Source organism: Acomys russatus, chromosome 17 (assembly GCF_903995435.1).
Source record: "Acomys russatus chromosome 17, mAcoRus1.1, whole genome shotgun sequence".
NCBI lineage: Eukaryota > Metazoa > Chordata > Mammalia > Rodentia > Muridae > Acomys > Acomys russatus.
The window spans coordinates 63,723,149-63,738,832 of record NC_067153.1 but is presented as its reverse complement, the minus strand read 5'-3'; the positions used below and the strand labels follow the sequence as shown (position 1 = coordinate 63,738,832).

Here is a 15,684-nt window from a genome sequence, read left to right as displayed (position 1 = left end):
AGATCTTTCCATCCACCTCAATTTTGGGCTTGAGACAGCATCTCTACAGAGCCCTGGCTGTCCTGGAACACACCATGCAGACTCTATGTGTGCCACCACTTGCTCCTGGGATTGACTTCACGGTGAGTGACAAGCACTCCTGTGGCCAAGCTTTACCTCCAGCCTTTACAGCCCACTTTCCTGGGGAGTGCATGGCTGTATTCCCAGCTCTTGGGAGAGGAAGAGGAAGCAGGAGTGCCCTGTGTTGAAGGCCAGCATGGACTACATAGCAAGTTCCAAACCAGCCTGGGTCACAGAGTCTGTCTCAACCAAACCATCCATCCCATTCCCCTCCGCCCCCCACCGCCCCCAAACTCATCTTTTACAAAGGTCCCCTTCCCCCCAAATCTCTCCAGCACATGTCTTAATCCTTTATTTATCTGACACTAATATTTTACTGGCAAGACAGTGGAGGCCGCTCACCGTGTGTGCTGGTACCCTCATGACCCCGTGGCTCTCTGGGCCCCCACGTCTTTATTTGTGTGCATTTGGGTTAGTTACTGTAATGATCAGCTGTCAGGTTGTTGTTGTTTATTTTTTATTTTTTTTTGCCCACCCAGCATCTCTCCCTTTTTTGTGTGTGTGTATGTGTGTGTGTGTGTGTGTGTGTGTGTGTGTGTGTGAATCATCTCTTTCTCATTCCTCCATTTGTTTGTTAGCTGGTGTGGGCCTGACCCTTCCCGCATTTCCCTTGGGCTCAGCATGGGATCGCAAATAATAGCATTTTATTATTCTCCTGACCGAAGACATGCGGCCTGCCAGCACAAGGAAGCGCCTGGAAATAAGCACTCCCTTGGTGCTGCCTATCATTGTCACAGACTGGAGACCAAAGAGAAGAGACCAGCCGCTGAGATCCTCTGGTTAGATAGAGCACAAGCCGAACACGCCTGGATATCCCCCGTCATGGGAGCGAACATATGACCGCTGCTGCTGAAGCTGGGCTGACTGGCTGTCAGTCAGAGCCTAGAGTTACAGCCTGTGCTGTGTGCTGGGACACATGTGTTATGTGCTGTTGTGCATGTGTGCACATGTGACAGACGTAGAAAGGCAGCATTGAGGAGTCTGAGGTGACGAGTGGATGAAAGGTGGCACATGTGCGCATGCTCATATGCATCACGGGGATGTGAGGATGCGGTGGGGGGCTGCACTCCCCCTGGGAAATACGTGGGGGCCACATGTGTGGGAGAGGACAGAACTCGTGTGTGTGTGTGTGTGTGTGTGTGTGTGTGTGTGTGTGCGCATGCATGTTCATGTGAGGGGCTAAGAGGGACAAGTGTGTGTGTGTGTGTGTGTGTGCGCACGCGTGTTCATGTGAGGGGCTAAGAGGGACAAGTGTGTGTGTGTGTGTGTGTGCACGCGTGTTCATGTGAGGGGCTAAGAGGGACAAGTGTGTGTGTGTGTGTGTGTGTGTGCGCGCGCGCGCGCGCGCGCCCGCGTGCATGCGTGCGCACATGAGGGGCTAAGAGGGACAACTTGAGGTTGCATGGCATGAGAGTTGGCTTGTGAGTTGCTTTGCCGGGAGAGAGCACGAGGTCCTGCCCAGCTTTGCACCCATATGCATCCATACTTCCAAAGGCACCTGCTATAAAAGCCACCAGCCTGGCCAGCAGGATGGCTCAGCTGGAAAAGACATTTGCTGCACAAGCCTAGCGGCCTCAGTTCCAACTCCAGAAGCCGCATGAATGTGGAAAGAGAGAAGACTCCAGAGCTTTCCCCTGGCCATCAGTCACACACGTCTTCATCTGCTCACTCATGTGCCGTTAAACCTCAGCTTGACCTCACAGTGCCTCTGACACACACACACACACACACACACACACACACACACACACACACACACTTAAAAACTACTAACAAATAAAGAAACAACACAAAACAAAAAACACAGCCTAGGCAGGTGGACCACTGTGAGAGTTCGAGGCCAGCCTGGTCTACAAAGAGAGTCCAGGCCAGCCAAGGCTACACAGGGAAACCCTGTCTCGAAAAACCAAACCAACCAACAACCAACCAACCAACCAAAAAACCAATCAACCAACTAAACAACCAACCAAACAACTCCCCCAAACCAAATGAAAACAAAACAAAACCCAGCCTATCATCATTAGCTCCACTCAACTGAAAACCCTCATTGCTTTCTAACGAGCAAAGCCAGCTCCTCAGATAATTAAGTGCTGCACAGATGCACAAAGCTTTGGCTGACACTGGTGAAGCTGGGACAGTCCATCAGCGGAGGAAGAGGACCAGTGGGAGCTGGAGAGAGCACAGGAAGATTTCCCCAGCTCAGATGCCTTGCTCCCTCTGCTCCACTAAAGGTGGCTGGCCTTGGGGTACTCCCTCCTGAGGAGGCTCCCTCAGCCCTTCCTCTCCAAGGCCGAGGTTGCTATTACGGCTGCTGATGCCTGGGTTATTTGTGGCTTCCATTTCTGATCTGGGCCCTTGATCCCCAGCTTTGTTTCCAAGGCAGCCCTGCCTGTGGCTGTTGCTTTGCTCTCTACACCTCACTACACAAAGCAGCAGGCAGGGCTCTGACCACGTACACATTAGCCATTCAGCCCTCTGGGCATCCAAAGCTTCTGTATCCTTACCCCCCTCCCCCTCCTCCTCTCCCCCATCTCACCTCCCCTCTCCCTCCACCCCTCCCCCACCCTCCAGGCCCCTCCCCTCCCTTGCCCCCCCCCCCCCATCTGTTCTCCATCCTGCCATTCACAAATGACCATTTTACATATGGCATGGCTGTAAGGAAGATCAGAGATGGCCTCAGCCACAGTAGGCTGAGACACTGATGCTAAAAACACCTCCCAAAGGCCACCCTGCCATTGTGGGCTCTGAGGCTTTCTCCTATGTCAGCTACGAAAATGTCACTGATCCTGGGCACCTGGAAAACGGGAAAGGACCCTCTTTTACCTGGGGACAGGCCATTGGTTCAGAGCTTCCCAGGCTGACCCTGAGCTTGCTATGTTGCTGAAGATGAGCACGGACCAATCCTCTGGGATCTACTTCTGGAGAGATAAGATTGCAGGCATGTGCAGCACTGTGCTTAGCTCATGTGGATGGAACTTCTGTGCATGCTGGGCCCCACGAATCACAGGCTTTTAGGGGTATGATTGGAAGATGTATTTCCAACTCCAAAAGATTCCCTTTAAAAAAAAAAAGGTTCTAGAATGTTCCCAGGGGCTGGGGAAGGTAGGAGAAGGCCAAATGGAAACTTGGAAGTTTCTATGGTAGATCAGGTGAGCTTCAGGCTGCAGTGATACAGAGGAGGAGGCTTGGTCATCTCATCCAACCCAGGGTCCTCCAGCTTTCTTGGGCCCAATGTCACTTTTCCTCCCATCCACTATGCCTGCTCACAGTCTCAGCCCCTGCCCTGCCCTGCTGGGTGCCAGTCCCACAGCTGTTAAACTTTTGTTTAACTCACTTTGCTCTTTATTACCCTATGGAACATGACATGGCACTGAGCAGGGAGACAGAGCCACAAAGCTGTATGACTTTGGGTATCTTTCTTTTCTTTCTTTCTTTTCTTTCTTTTCTTTCTTTCTTTCTTTCTTTCTTTCCTTTAGCCTTTTTGAGACAGGGTTTCTCCATGCAGCCTTGGCTGTTCTGTACTCGCTCTGTAGACCAGGTTGGTCTCAAACTGACAGAGATCTGCCTGCCTCTGCCTGGGATTAAAGTCGTGCACCACCATGCCCTGCCTGTTTTATAGCATTCTAAATAAAAGTAAGTGATGTTTATAATATTATGAGGCATTTGAAATATTTTTAAGGCATCTTTTTGCACCATTTAAGAGTCATCATGACTGTCCTAGAACCAACACTTCCTGACTTGGAAGCTTGCTCCTTGTTGGGGCAGTCAGTCCATTCCCAATGAAGTCTGGTGTCGCAAGTCCGAACCCCCTCCCCGCCCCCCATCCCCACCCCATCTTTCTGGAAGTGATAAGTTCAAGACTGACCTGGACTACAAAGCGAGCTCAGGCCAGCATGGGTAACTTAGTGAGCCTGTCTCAGAACACAAAGGCAGAGAGGAAGGCTGGGCCGCAGCTTGCCCATCACACATCTCTGCTTGTCAGGCACAGGCAACGAGCAACTCTGCCGTGAGGCACTCACGGCGCACAGAGCCAACAATGAGCTCTATTCCTCATTCTGTGGCTTGCCGACAGCCATCCACACCATCTGTGGCTCCCTATTTAAGTCGCTCGGCTGCCTCAGTGCACCCCCCCCCCAGCTATTTTTTATGCTATCAATATTTAAAATTGCCCCATTGTTCAAAGCGATTTGGGTGCTTTCGGGGACATTGTCCTTGCGCAGGGACAACCTTTACTTGTCCTGCTGCTCCTGGCCCGAGGTCTGGTGCACAAACTGCCTCTTTTATATGGCTCTTCCATGCTTCTGTGTCTCCTCTCTCCTCCCACTCTGAGACAGGGCCTCTTGTATCTCAGGTTGGCCTTAAACTCAGAATGCAACCAAAGATGACCCCGAACCTCTGCTCCTCCTGCCTCCACCTCCCGAGTGCTGGAATTATAGGTGTGGACCATCCCACCCAGTTTATGAGGTGCTGGCACCAAACCCAGGGTTTCGAGGCATGCGAGGCAAATGATTGAGCTCCATTCTTGGCCACTAATCTTTCTCTTTCTCTTTTTCAAAAATCGTATTTTAAAAACAGTTTTTTAAAACTTTTATTTACTTGTGTGTATGTGTGCAGTTGGCAGGAGAGGCCTGGGCCTCAGCAGTGGAGAGAACGCTTCCTCCTTTCCCCCCCCTTGGTTCTCCAGGAAAGGCGTGTTGGGGCAGAGCTGTCTGTGCAAGGCACACTTACCTCACCGCAAGCACGTATGTCCGTTTTGTCGAATGGGCTTCTGTGACCACAGTGGCCAGAGAGAGACAGCCTTACAAGGACTTGTCCTGTGGCTGCCTGTTCCCTCTCCCCTGACCACTTGGCCCTAGTCCCTGGGGCCTTTCCTTTCTACCTTTACCCTGGGGAAGTCTTAGGTCATGGGAGAGAACAGCTCTGGCTTCTCTTGCTGAGCAGCGGCCATGTTGGGAGCGGTTGTGGGGGTCTCTGGGCAGTAATAGAGAGTTAGCCAATGGTAAGCAAATGCTTCTGGCCCTGGGGTGAGCTTTGAGTTGCTGCTCTAGCCTGCACAGCACAGCACAGGGGTCTGGACATTGCTGTCTCTTTGTCCTCACTGTAAGGGACTCTCCTAGGACTAAGGAGCCAGGTGGCTGGGGTGGAGGGTGTGAGCTTTCAGGAGGGATGCTGGGGGACTAGCTTTTATGCTGTGAGTTGTCTTGAAAGGACCAGACAACAAACTCCATTTTGAAAAAGAAACTCCATTTTGGGTTAAACCTAGCCAAGGGCTGAACCCAGATTCCAGAAAAAAACAAAAAACAAAAAACAAAAAACAAAAAAACCAAAACCCCACAAACTAGTCTAAACAGAAAAATATTCCTTAGCAACACAATCAGCTCACCTTGGGAAAGTCCAGATATACTCTCTGCTGGCCATGCTGACCAGCAGGTGGTCGGGCACATAGCAACGACCAGTTAGGAGAAGCCAGTCCAAAGTTCCCAATGCCCCCATGACTGCTTTAACCAATCTTTTCCATAGGCCAACCTGTCCCTACTCCTGTTACCCAACCATGAAATGCCAAGGCTTGTAACTCCCTGCTTGCAGCTTTTTTGCCCAAATGTCATCATCAAATCATATACTGTAAACCCATTTCTTTGTCTAAAGCCTATAAAAGCCCCTCTCAATTGAGACTAGAGGCCATTTCCCTGCATCTGCTGTGCCAGTGCGCGGGAGGGGTGGCCCGGGTTCGAACCTGCAATAAAGACTTCCTTGCCGTTGCATTTTGGACTCAGCTCTTGGGTGGTCTGTTCGGGGAGTCTCTTGAAATTTGGGCATTAACAGTCTAAGTCAGTTCCTTTGGTGTATTGCCCCTTCAGGTCCCTCTAAAAGTACTGTGGAGGAAGGGAAGAAAGGGAGGGCTGGCCATCCCTCCCCAGGGCTGCCTTACCTGTCTGACCAGCCCCTCCCTTTCCCCTTCTGCTTTCTCTCACTGGGTTGGCACCCAGCCTGGGTTTCCGCCCTTCGGTTTGCTAGCAAAGGCCTCCAGTCTTGCTGGGTGTGGGCCTGAACACATACCCGAATCGATTTCCACCTTAAAAATGAAGTGTTGTTTCAGGGGCTGTGAGAAGATTTCCCTCTTCATCGTAGGCCCGGAAGCCCAAGGCTGGGGCCTGAGGGCTGGGTTAGAGGCAGTGGAGAAACAAGGAAGGATATGGTCAATATAATCATTGTGTGCCCTTTGGGATTTCTAAATTGGGTCTTTCTGGAAGTGACCTCTGATTGTGTGAGCGTGTGAGTGTGTGTGAGCGTGTGTGTGTGTGTGTATAGGTGTGCTGTGAAGGGAACTCTGTGTGTCTCTAGGAGGGGACTTCAGATCTCTGTCCCTTTTGCCTCTATGTCCCCATTTTTCTGGGGTCTTGGGTGTGGACTCCCCAGCCAGTTCTCCTGTTGGGTGGTTACCTTTTTGCTGGTTGGGAGGTGGTATCTGCAAACTGCCCTGTCCTCCAGGGGATTTGGATACCTGTCATTTTTTGGTTTCCCTAGTTAAGACCTACCCAATGGCCACATAACACCCTGCAGTGCCTTCCAGAGAGCCCAGCCCATCAGGTAATTTAATTGCTGGTGGAATCTTTGCCTTGGGGACCCAAACCTCCTGCCTTCCACCCACATCTGCCACAGCCTGCCCCACCCAGGCCTGGAGGGCCTCACTCTCATTCCCCTGTCTCCAACCTCTCACAGGTGCACGCTGTGCCCCAACTTGCTCTCCTGACTCACTCTGATAATGGGATAATGAGTTCAGAGAGACAGGTGCAAGGAAAGGCTGCTTTCCTCATCACACCTGGTCAGTTGGGGTCTGGGGAGGAGGAGGAGGGTCCAGGTGGCTGGGGAATGACTCACCGGCAGTGCCACACAGTGTGCTGCCTTCTCTCACCATGACTCACTGCCCTGGGAGCCTTGGGAAGGTGCCCCCAAATAAGCAATGACAATGAAGCTGCTGAGCCTCTCTTCTCTGGGGTCCCCCTTTCTGTCTTGGCCTCTGTTCGTCTTTTTTTTTTTTAATTCCTTGAGGCTCTACCTGGCCTGGGGAATTCTGGGATCTTGGTAGGAAAGAAGAATACTGTGTCCAGAAAAAGGAGCTGTGCTTGGATTCTCTTTGCCTTGCACCCAGAGAGAAGATAGCTAAAAGCCTGTGTTTGTTCATTCTGCAAATATACCTACTTAGCCGTCTTTGCCAATTTGTGGGGTGCCAGCTGTGGCACGGGTAGGGGGCTGGGGTGCTGTTAGTATTGTCTGTAATCTGGGCAGAAAGGCAAACAGGAACCTGGGAATGGAAGGGCCCTGCTGCCCAGCCTGACCAGCCCCACAGACAGGAGTCTCTGAGGTTTTAGAGGCGACCAGCCAGATGGGGCAGGGCACATTGCAACCCCAGAACTTTAGTGGTAAAGGCAGGTGCCAGCTTTGGTTACATAGTGAGTTCAAGCAGCCTGGTTGGCACGAGGCCTTGTGGGTTTTGTTTGTTTGTTTGTTTTTTGAGACAGGGTTTCTCTGTGTGGCCCTGGCTGTCCTGGACCTCGCTCTGTAGACCAGGCTGGCCTCAAATTCACAGAGATCCGCCTCCCGAATGCTGGGATTAAAGGCATGGGCCACCATCGCCTTGGTGAGACCCTGTTTTTGTTTTTGTTTTTGTTTTTGTTTTTAAGACCCCAAATGCCAGGGAACCCTATTCGCTCAGACTTCCCAGAGTAGCTCTCACCACAGGAGAGTGGGGGCCAAGACAGCCTAGCTCCCAGCCCTGGGGGACTCCCGGCTCACTTCTTGCCTTCAAAGGAGCTCAGCTGCTTTCTCCGGGACTTTAAGGGTGGGGTTGGAGAACGATCCGGTGGGAGCAGCTCTCTACTGCCCTCACCTGAGTCCTGCCTGGAGGTAGCAGACGTCGAGTTAGGCCCTGCCCTCTGAGTGCCTAGCCACTCAGGTTAGAGGCCTTTTTTCCTCCCCTGGGGGCTGGGCTCCCTTTTTATAAAGGGCCTTTGCTGGGCGCTGTCCCACGGCCTAGAAGCAGCTGCTCAGCTCGTTCTCGAACCTTCAGCTCGAGTCTTCAGCTCGCCGCCTTCACTCCAGACTTCGCCATGTCCATCAGAGTGACCCAGAAATCCTACAAGATGTCCAACTCCGGCCCCCGAGCCTTCAGCAGCCGCTCCTACACGAGTGGGCCCGGTTCCCGCATCAGCTCTTCCAGCTTTTCCCGGGTGGGCAGCAGCAGCAGCTTCCGGGGAAGCCTGGGCACCAACGTGGGTCTGGGCGGCTTCGGCGGGGCCGGCGTAGGGGGCATCACAGCAGTCACGGTGAACCAGAGCCTGCTGAGCCCCTTGAAGCTGGAGGTGGACCCCAACATCCAGGCTGTGCGTACTCACGAGAAGGAGCAGATTAAATCCCTCAACAATAAGTTCGCTTCGTTCATTGACAAGGTGAGATCCCTCTCTGTCCGACGAACCGGGCCTGAACCGGCCATCACAGAAGATGGGTACATCTCTGCGCCCCACGAGCTACCGTTGGGCCTCACCCATCCTGGCCACACTCGCTTCCAGCTTCTCTCGTGCACTTTGGTTTGGGCCGAGAGGGTCTGTAGTGCTTGTGGCTAAATCCTCTTGCACCTCCCTGCTTCGAATCCGCTCTCTGACCTGCCTGCCTGCCTGGCGGGCCTGGTGCCTTCAGCTGTAGCTCTGCTCTCTGGTGGTGGGGAAGCCTCCCACCTCGCGTTGCCCCAAGCTTTCCTATTGGTGCCCTGTGCATTTTTCCTTCTTCCTGTTAAATAATGGAGTGTTGGACAAGAGTCTAGAAGGTTATAGGTGACTTGATTGAGCCTGGCAAACGCCGAAGCAGGTCTTTGGTACCCAGGGCCAGAGAAGGGGCTGGGGGGGCGGCGGGGGGAGTCACTGCTTGGCCCCTGCCCTGCTGCAGTGTGGGTGGGGCCACTGCGGCGCCAGGACAGAGGTCTTGGGTCTGCCCTTCCACCAGGAGGAGCTCCGGTGTCGGGGAGGGCGGGGTCGGGAGTTGGCTTGGGAGTCTCGGCGTTCCGCCTCGGGGAAAGCCGGTGCGGGATTCAAAGTCTGCCGGCGTTGCACACTCCGCCCCTGTTACACGACCTGTTAAAACCGGAGTTTATGGCCCCAGATAGCGTCTGCTCGCCAACGCCCCTCTGCCTGCTTGGCGCTTGTGCCCCTTTCAGGCTTTCGACCCTCGCTCCGCCCCAAGTGCCTGGTTCCCTAGAGCCAGGCCAGGTTTTGCAGTTCCGTGGCCCCGGGACGATTGGCTCTTTCTGCTGACGGGCTCATGAAAGGCGGTGTGGGGGCGGGAGGAGGGAAAACATGGGGCAGATGAGCCTGTGGAGTCAGAGGCCGCAGGAGCGCTTACTTGCAGGAAGATGGAAAGAGCATTTTGGCGCAGGCATGGATGGGCCGTCTTGTTCAGTTTGACTTCATCTGTAAAATGGACACGGCAGGGCCTAAATCAGTTTCTGCCTGTTCAGCTCACAGCCTGGCCCAAATTCAGCATCCCATTAGGATGAAATGCTAGAATCACCAGAGTTTATTTATTTATTTATTTTTGGTTTTTCGAGACAGGGTTTCTCTGAGTAGCCTTGGCTGTCCTGGATTCACTTTGTAGACCAGGCTGACCTCGAACTCGCAGCGATCTGCCTGCCTCTGCCTCCTGAGTGCTGGGATTAAAGATGTGCGCCACCACGCCCAGCTCAAGGGTTCATTTTTAAAAATTACTTTTAGTAATTACGGAAATGAAAGGACTTACAGCACGGGTTGTAGGCTGATTGTACCCTCAGGATGTCTTCTCTCTAGTTTTCCAAGTTTAAAAAGTTAAAGCTTAGGGCTGTGTGCACAAAACTCATCTCCTTTGTTTGGAGCAGTTTCTTATCCTTATGAAAGAGTTTCCCCTTGTTTGTGGTAGGAGGGGAGGGTTGTGGATGCTGGGCAAGAGGGCATGGAGACTCGGGAGGCTGTGGGTCTCAAAGGCTGATGCTAAAGGAGACGCATCTTCCTCTGCTAAAAGTGGGTCCTGTGCAGAGAGGGGACTCCCAGACCGAGATACACAGCTCAGGTTAGCAGCCGCGTTGAGCCATAGCAAGTACTCTGGGCGCTAAGGAGCCCGTTCCCTAAAATGTCCAGCATGTTTATTCAAGGTCTCTTCAGTGATCACTGATAGTATTTAATGTGGATAATAGACATCCTTCTCAGCCTTATATAAAAGGCAATGAACAGACCTTTAGACAGTAGGGCTGTTCTTACTGACCTGCGATGTATACTCTATGCAGCACACTGCAGCCTATCCGCTCCGAGTGCTGGCGTGCCAGGGCTCCCAATGCTGCAGGTCACACTGTGATCCCATTGCTATCCCTCCAGGACCCTGACCCTAGCTTGATGCTGTGTCCTCCCCGTGCAGGTGCGCTTCCTGGAGCAGCAGAACAAGATGCTGGAGACCAAGTGGAGCCTGCTGCAGCAGCAGAAGACAGCAAGGAGCAACATGGACAACATGTTTGAGAGCTACATCAACAACCTTCGCCGGCAGCTGGAAGCCCTGGGCCAGGATAAGCTGAAGCTGGAGGCGGAGCTTGGCAACATGCAGGGCCTGGTGGAGGACTTCAAGAATAAGTGAGCCCACCCCCCTAGTGACGTCATCTTACCTTGCCTGGCTGAGTCCCCGTGGCCCTCTGCTTATGGGCAATTTGGCTTCAAGGCCACATGATCAGTTTTGCGTGGGAACAGTCAATTTTATGCTAACACACCAGTCCAATTTCAATCTCAGGACGGTTTGGATTTGGGCATCAAATTTACTGTTTAGATAGTGTACCTAAGCTGCGTATGGTGGCATGTATTTGATATTTCTCTCAGGAGGCAGATTTCATAGTGAGTGCTGGAGCTCCATAGTGAGATATGTATGTATGTATGTATGTATGTATTTTACTTAATATCCCTGGTCTGACTGGCAAACTCTCCAGAGAGAGCTCTGAGGGCTCATGTCAGGCCCCATGCCAACTCTCCCAGGTGCCAAATCTAATGTGGATTTATTTACTTTTCCCATTGGCTGAGAATAAGGCTGGGTGGGGAGAGGGGAATGGGTAAGCCATGGCAGAAGGACCAGCCTCGCATGGCCTACATCTCTGAACTGAACTTTCCAGCTATTTATTCCTCCATCAAAAAGCAAGGTGGGGTAGGAACGGAACCCTCTTCTTGCATGCATTTGGCTCTATGATGCAAAGGCCGGGGCTCTGTCCCCGGCGGCGGTGGTGCCTGCCCAGTGCTCCATCCCTGGCAGCGGCAGCAGCAGACCCAGGGCAGCCTGCCTTCACCAGTCACCCCTGACTCCAAGTCTCTTCTTACTAGGTACGAGGATGAAATCAACAAGCGCACAGAGATGGAGAATGAGTTTGTCCTCATCAAGAAGGTGAGGGTTGGGGGCTACAGAGATGGCGGTCAAGGGCACGTGCCTTTCTTCCAGGGGACCTGAGTTCAGTTCCTATTACCCACCTCAGATGGCTCACAATGGTCTGTAACTGCAGCTCCAGGGGATCCGGTGCCTTGGGCCTCTGAGGGTGCCTGAACTCAAATACACAAACACACACACACACACTTAAACACAATGAAAATTAAAAAAGAAAGAAAGAAAGAAAACTAGGTCCTCTTCCCTATATGCAGGCATGGGAGGCTGTGGGACTCACATCAGGAGTTCTCTGTTTTGTTTTGTTTTTGTTTTTGTTTTTTCTTCTACTTAACATAATAGAAAGGTAGGACAGAGTTAGCCTCGCACAGTTAGATAGTATTTCAGATATCGAGTTGGACAAGGTTGGTGGCCTAACCTTAGCTTTCTGGAGGAGGAAGTATGCGGGTGGGGGCCTGCAGGAAGCAGAGATACAGTTGCATGGCTGGGACCCAGGGGAATAGCTAGAGGCTGGATCGGAAGGTCACAAGTCTAGGCCACGGGCAGATGTTGGGGAGCCCCTGAGCGCACTGAACTCAAGCCCCTCACCTCACCTCAGGATGTGGACGAGGCGTACATGAACAAGGTGGAACTCGAGTCCCGCCTGGAAGGACTGACTGACGAGATCAACTTCCTGAAGCAGATCCATGAAGAGGTACGCTGCTCTCAGGGTCTGGAGCGGGCAGCCTGTCCCCATCTTCCAGCGCACCAGTCACCTAGGGCCCCACTGTTCAGTAACCATAGGCACCAGTTAACACTGCTATAGAGGCTCCGCCCTCTGCTTGAAGTAGGGAAAATGGGCTCCTCAAAGCCCTTGTCGCTGGTCTTCGCTTTCCTTCAGGCCTCGTCCCTTTGGCTATTTACCTAACTTCAGGTTTTCCTCGGTGGCTCAGAGACCACCTTCCTTCCCCTCTAACGGTGATGTTTCCAAGCCGCTTGCTCCTTTGTCGTGCCGCAAAGAACTCCGTGTACAGGGCCGGAGCCTTACCACCCGCCCCCCTGCCCTACAGGAGATCCGCGAGCTGCAGTCCCAGATCTCAGATACGAGTGTGGTGCTCTCCATGGACAACAGCCGTTCCCTGGACATGGACAGCATCATCGCTGAAGTCCGTGCCCAGTACGAGGACGTTGCCAACCGCAGCCGTGCTGAGGCTGAGAGCATGTACCAGATCAAGGTAAAGAGCAGCGTTACAAGCGGGGGGCGGGGGGACGGGCGGAGGTGTCCCTCTTCCCTGCATCACGAGGAGGGAACGGGGTTCCAAATTCCCCTCTTGCCTGTGGTGGGCTGGCTCCGCGGAGTGGAAGCCTGGAATTCTGGAAATGGGCCTTCATTGGCTTCGGTGACGAGGCCAAAAGAGGCTCTTCAGCTAAAACCCCACTCTCTTCCTGCCCCTGCAGTACGAGGAATTGCAGACCCAGGCTGGGAAACACGAGGATGACCTGCGTCGCTCGAAGACGGAGATCTCTGAGATGAACCGCAGCATCAACCGCCTGCAGGCGGAAATTGAAAAGCTCAAGGGCCAGGTACTGATGGAGCAGGGTGTGGCTGGGGGGTGGGGTAGGGGAGGGAGAGGAGGACAGAAAGGAAAGGGGGAGGAGTCTGTGACCCGGGTTGAGAGTGGGAGGGGTTAGCGTCTACATCCCCATGGGTTAGCTGCTGGATGCTGAGCATCTCTGGGTGGTGCCTGGAGAAAGCTCTGGGTGGTAAGGTAGAGTCCCTGTCTCTCGGGCTTTCTCTAGCTAGTCTGCCCTGTGCGGGGCAAGGTTGGGTTTTGCTGCTAGAAGGCAGAGATAAGGCTGGTCTGGCTAAGGCAAAGCTCTTGCGCTGCCACAGGCGGAAGCGTGACATGGTGGCGCGTGACGTGAAAGCAGCTCCCTGTTGCTTCTTACGCTTGCTGGACGGAGTTGGTGGAAGTCAGAGAGGGGAGACTTTCAAAGAAGCTTGGGGTGGAGCTGGGCATGTAGCTCATTTGGGCGTGCGCCCAAAGCCCTGGGTTCAGTAAGGCATAAAACCAGGCACGGGTGGAGTACACCAGTAAATGCAGCAGTTGGTAGGCTACATAGGAGGACTGCTGTAAGTTCAAGGCCAGCCTGGCCTATGTAGTGAGTCCTAGGCCAGCCTGGGCTTCAAAACGCGACAACACAAAGAAGCTCAACGTGGATGGGCCTTAGGAAGGGCATAGACCAATTACCACCTGGTCACATCTCTCCACCCCCACCCCCCAGAGGGCAAGCCTGGAGGCTGCCATCGCTGATGCTGAGCAGCGCGGGGAGATGGCCATTAAGGACGCCAATGCCAAGCTGGCTGAGCTGGAGGCCGCCCTGCAACGGGCCAAGCAGGACATGGCACGCCAGCTGCGCGAGTACCAGGAGCTCATGAATGTCAAGCTGGCACTGGACATCGAGATCGCCACCTACAGGAAGCTGCTGGAGGGCGAGGAGAGCAGGTGGGTTTGGAGGTCTCTCAGGTGAATGGCCGCCGATGCAGTCATTGCAGCCTCTGCTCCCACAGCTCCTCAGGGAGCTGTATGGCAGAGCTCAGGGATGGAGAGGGGTGGGCGCTGTCTGGAACCCGCCCCCACCCCACTTGGATTCTGCTCTGGCATGAAAGGGGCCAAGAGTTGGCCCCGAAACACCTCCTCGCCTCACCACCCCCGCGTCTGGTTGCAGGCTGGAGTCTGGCATGCAGAACATGAGCATCCATACGAAGACCACCAGTGGCTACTCAGGTGAGTGGCCTGGGCCTTGGGGCTGGAGGGGAGGAGTCCCAGGAGGTCAGGGCTCCGGAGGCGCTGTGCTCAAAAGCCATTGGCAGGGGCAAAGGGAAGAAGTAGGATCCATATTCTTGGCAGGGTGATTGGTGACAGACTAGGTACCCAAGTGGTATGCTCAGTGATAGGAAATCCCAGATAAAAGCTGGCTGTGTGCCAGACCTGTGCTAAGACCCTTATGTGTGCCACTGTGGCTTTTATGCATCTTCACATTTGCACCTGCAAGTCTTCCTCTATATACCTTGAGGGAGGGGCCCAGTTGAGTGTCCGTCAGGGACATGCAGCTAAAAGGGAGGGCCTTGTCCATGTTGGGTACGCTTCTTCCAGAAAGCACGACCCAGGCGACCCAGGCGGTAATTGGTCAGGTCAGGACCTGCCTCTCCCCCTGTGGTTGTCAGAGAGTGACTAGCCTGTGCTCACACGGCTGCCTCTATCTCTCACCCTGGACCAGGAGGACTGAGCTCAGCCTATGGGGGACTCACCAGCCCGGGCTTCAGCTATGGCGGTGTGAGCGCCTTCCAACCCAGCTTCAGCTCTGCCGGGGGCTCCAGCACCATCACGCGCACCAAGGCTGTGGTTGTGAAGAAGATCGAGACCCGAGATGGGAAGCTCGTGTCCGAGTCGTCTGATATTCTGCCCAAGTGAAAGGCCCCCCGACACATTGTTGCAGCCTCTGCTCCTGCACCTGCTCAGGGCTCCCTGGGGAGACAGCTGCATGGCAGAGTGCAGGGAGCAAGAGACCCACCCAAGGATCAGCCCTGAACCCTCTAGCCAACCTTGGGAGGACTCTCCCATCTGGGGCACGTATGGCCCCTGCCCTCCACCCAAACCCAATTGTATTTTCCAAAATAAAGCCTCAGCTTTCTCTACCAACTGGCTTTTGCTGTGTCTCAGTCAGGGTTTCTGTTGCTGCAACGAAACACCATGACCAAAAAGCAAGTTGGAGCCGGGCGTGGTGGCGCACGCCTTTAATCCCAGCACTCAGGCGGCAGAGGCAGGCGGATCACTATGAGTTCGAGGCCAGCCTGGTCTATAGAGTGAGTCCAGGACAGCCAAGGCTACACAGAGAAACTCTGTCTAGAAAAACAAAAACAAAAACAAACAAACAAACAAACAAAAAAAGCAAGTTGGGGAGGAAAGGGTTTATTGGTGGCTTACACTTCCAAATCATAGTTGGAGGAAGTTGGGACAGCGACTCAAGCAGGGCAGGAACCTGGAGGCAGGAGTGATGCAGAGGCCGTGGAGGGGTGCTGCTCGCTAGCTTGCTCCCCATGGCTTGCCCAGCCTGCTTTCTTATAGAATCCAGGACCTCCAGCCCAGGGGT

General features: G+C 53.7%; 1 protein-coding gene across 1 annotated transcript; it reads left to right on the top strand.

Annotated features, from left to right (window-relative positions):
- Positions 1 to 8,127: 8,127 nt before the first annotated feature.
- On the top strand, positions 8,128 to 15,233 carry Krt8 (keratin 8). The gene is made up of 9 exons (XM_051160391.1): positions 8,128 to 8,567; positions 10,555 to 10,763; positions 11,496 to 11,556; positions 12,149 to 12,244; positions 12,600 to 12,764; positions 12,988 to 13,113; positions 13,816 to 14,036; positions 14,260 to 14,318; positions 14,812 to 15,233. Exons 1-9 carry the CDS (start codon positions 8,229 to 8,231, stop codon positions 15,003 to 15,005), a joined length of 1,470 nt encoding a protein of 489 aa, XP_051016348.1. The 5' UTR covers positions 8,128 to 8,228; the 3' UTR covers positions 15,006 to 15,233.
- Positions 15,234 to 15,684: the final 451 nt, after the last annotated feature.

Coding starts and splice junctions, on each gene's coding strand:
- Krt8 (XM_051160391.1), top strand. CDS start 8,229: ATGTCCATCAGAGTGACCCAGAAATCCTACAAGATGTCCAACTCCGGC. Junction 11,557..12,148: donor AGTTTGTCCTCATCAAGAAG/GTGAGGGTTGGG, acceptor ACCTCACCTCAG/GATGTGGACGAGGCGTACAT. Junction 12,245..12,599: donor TGAAGCAGATCCATGAAGAG/GTACGCTGCTCT, acceptor CCTGCCCTACAG/GAGATCCGCGAGCTGCAGTC.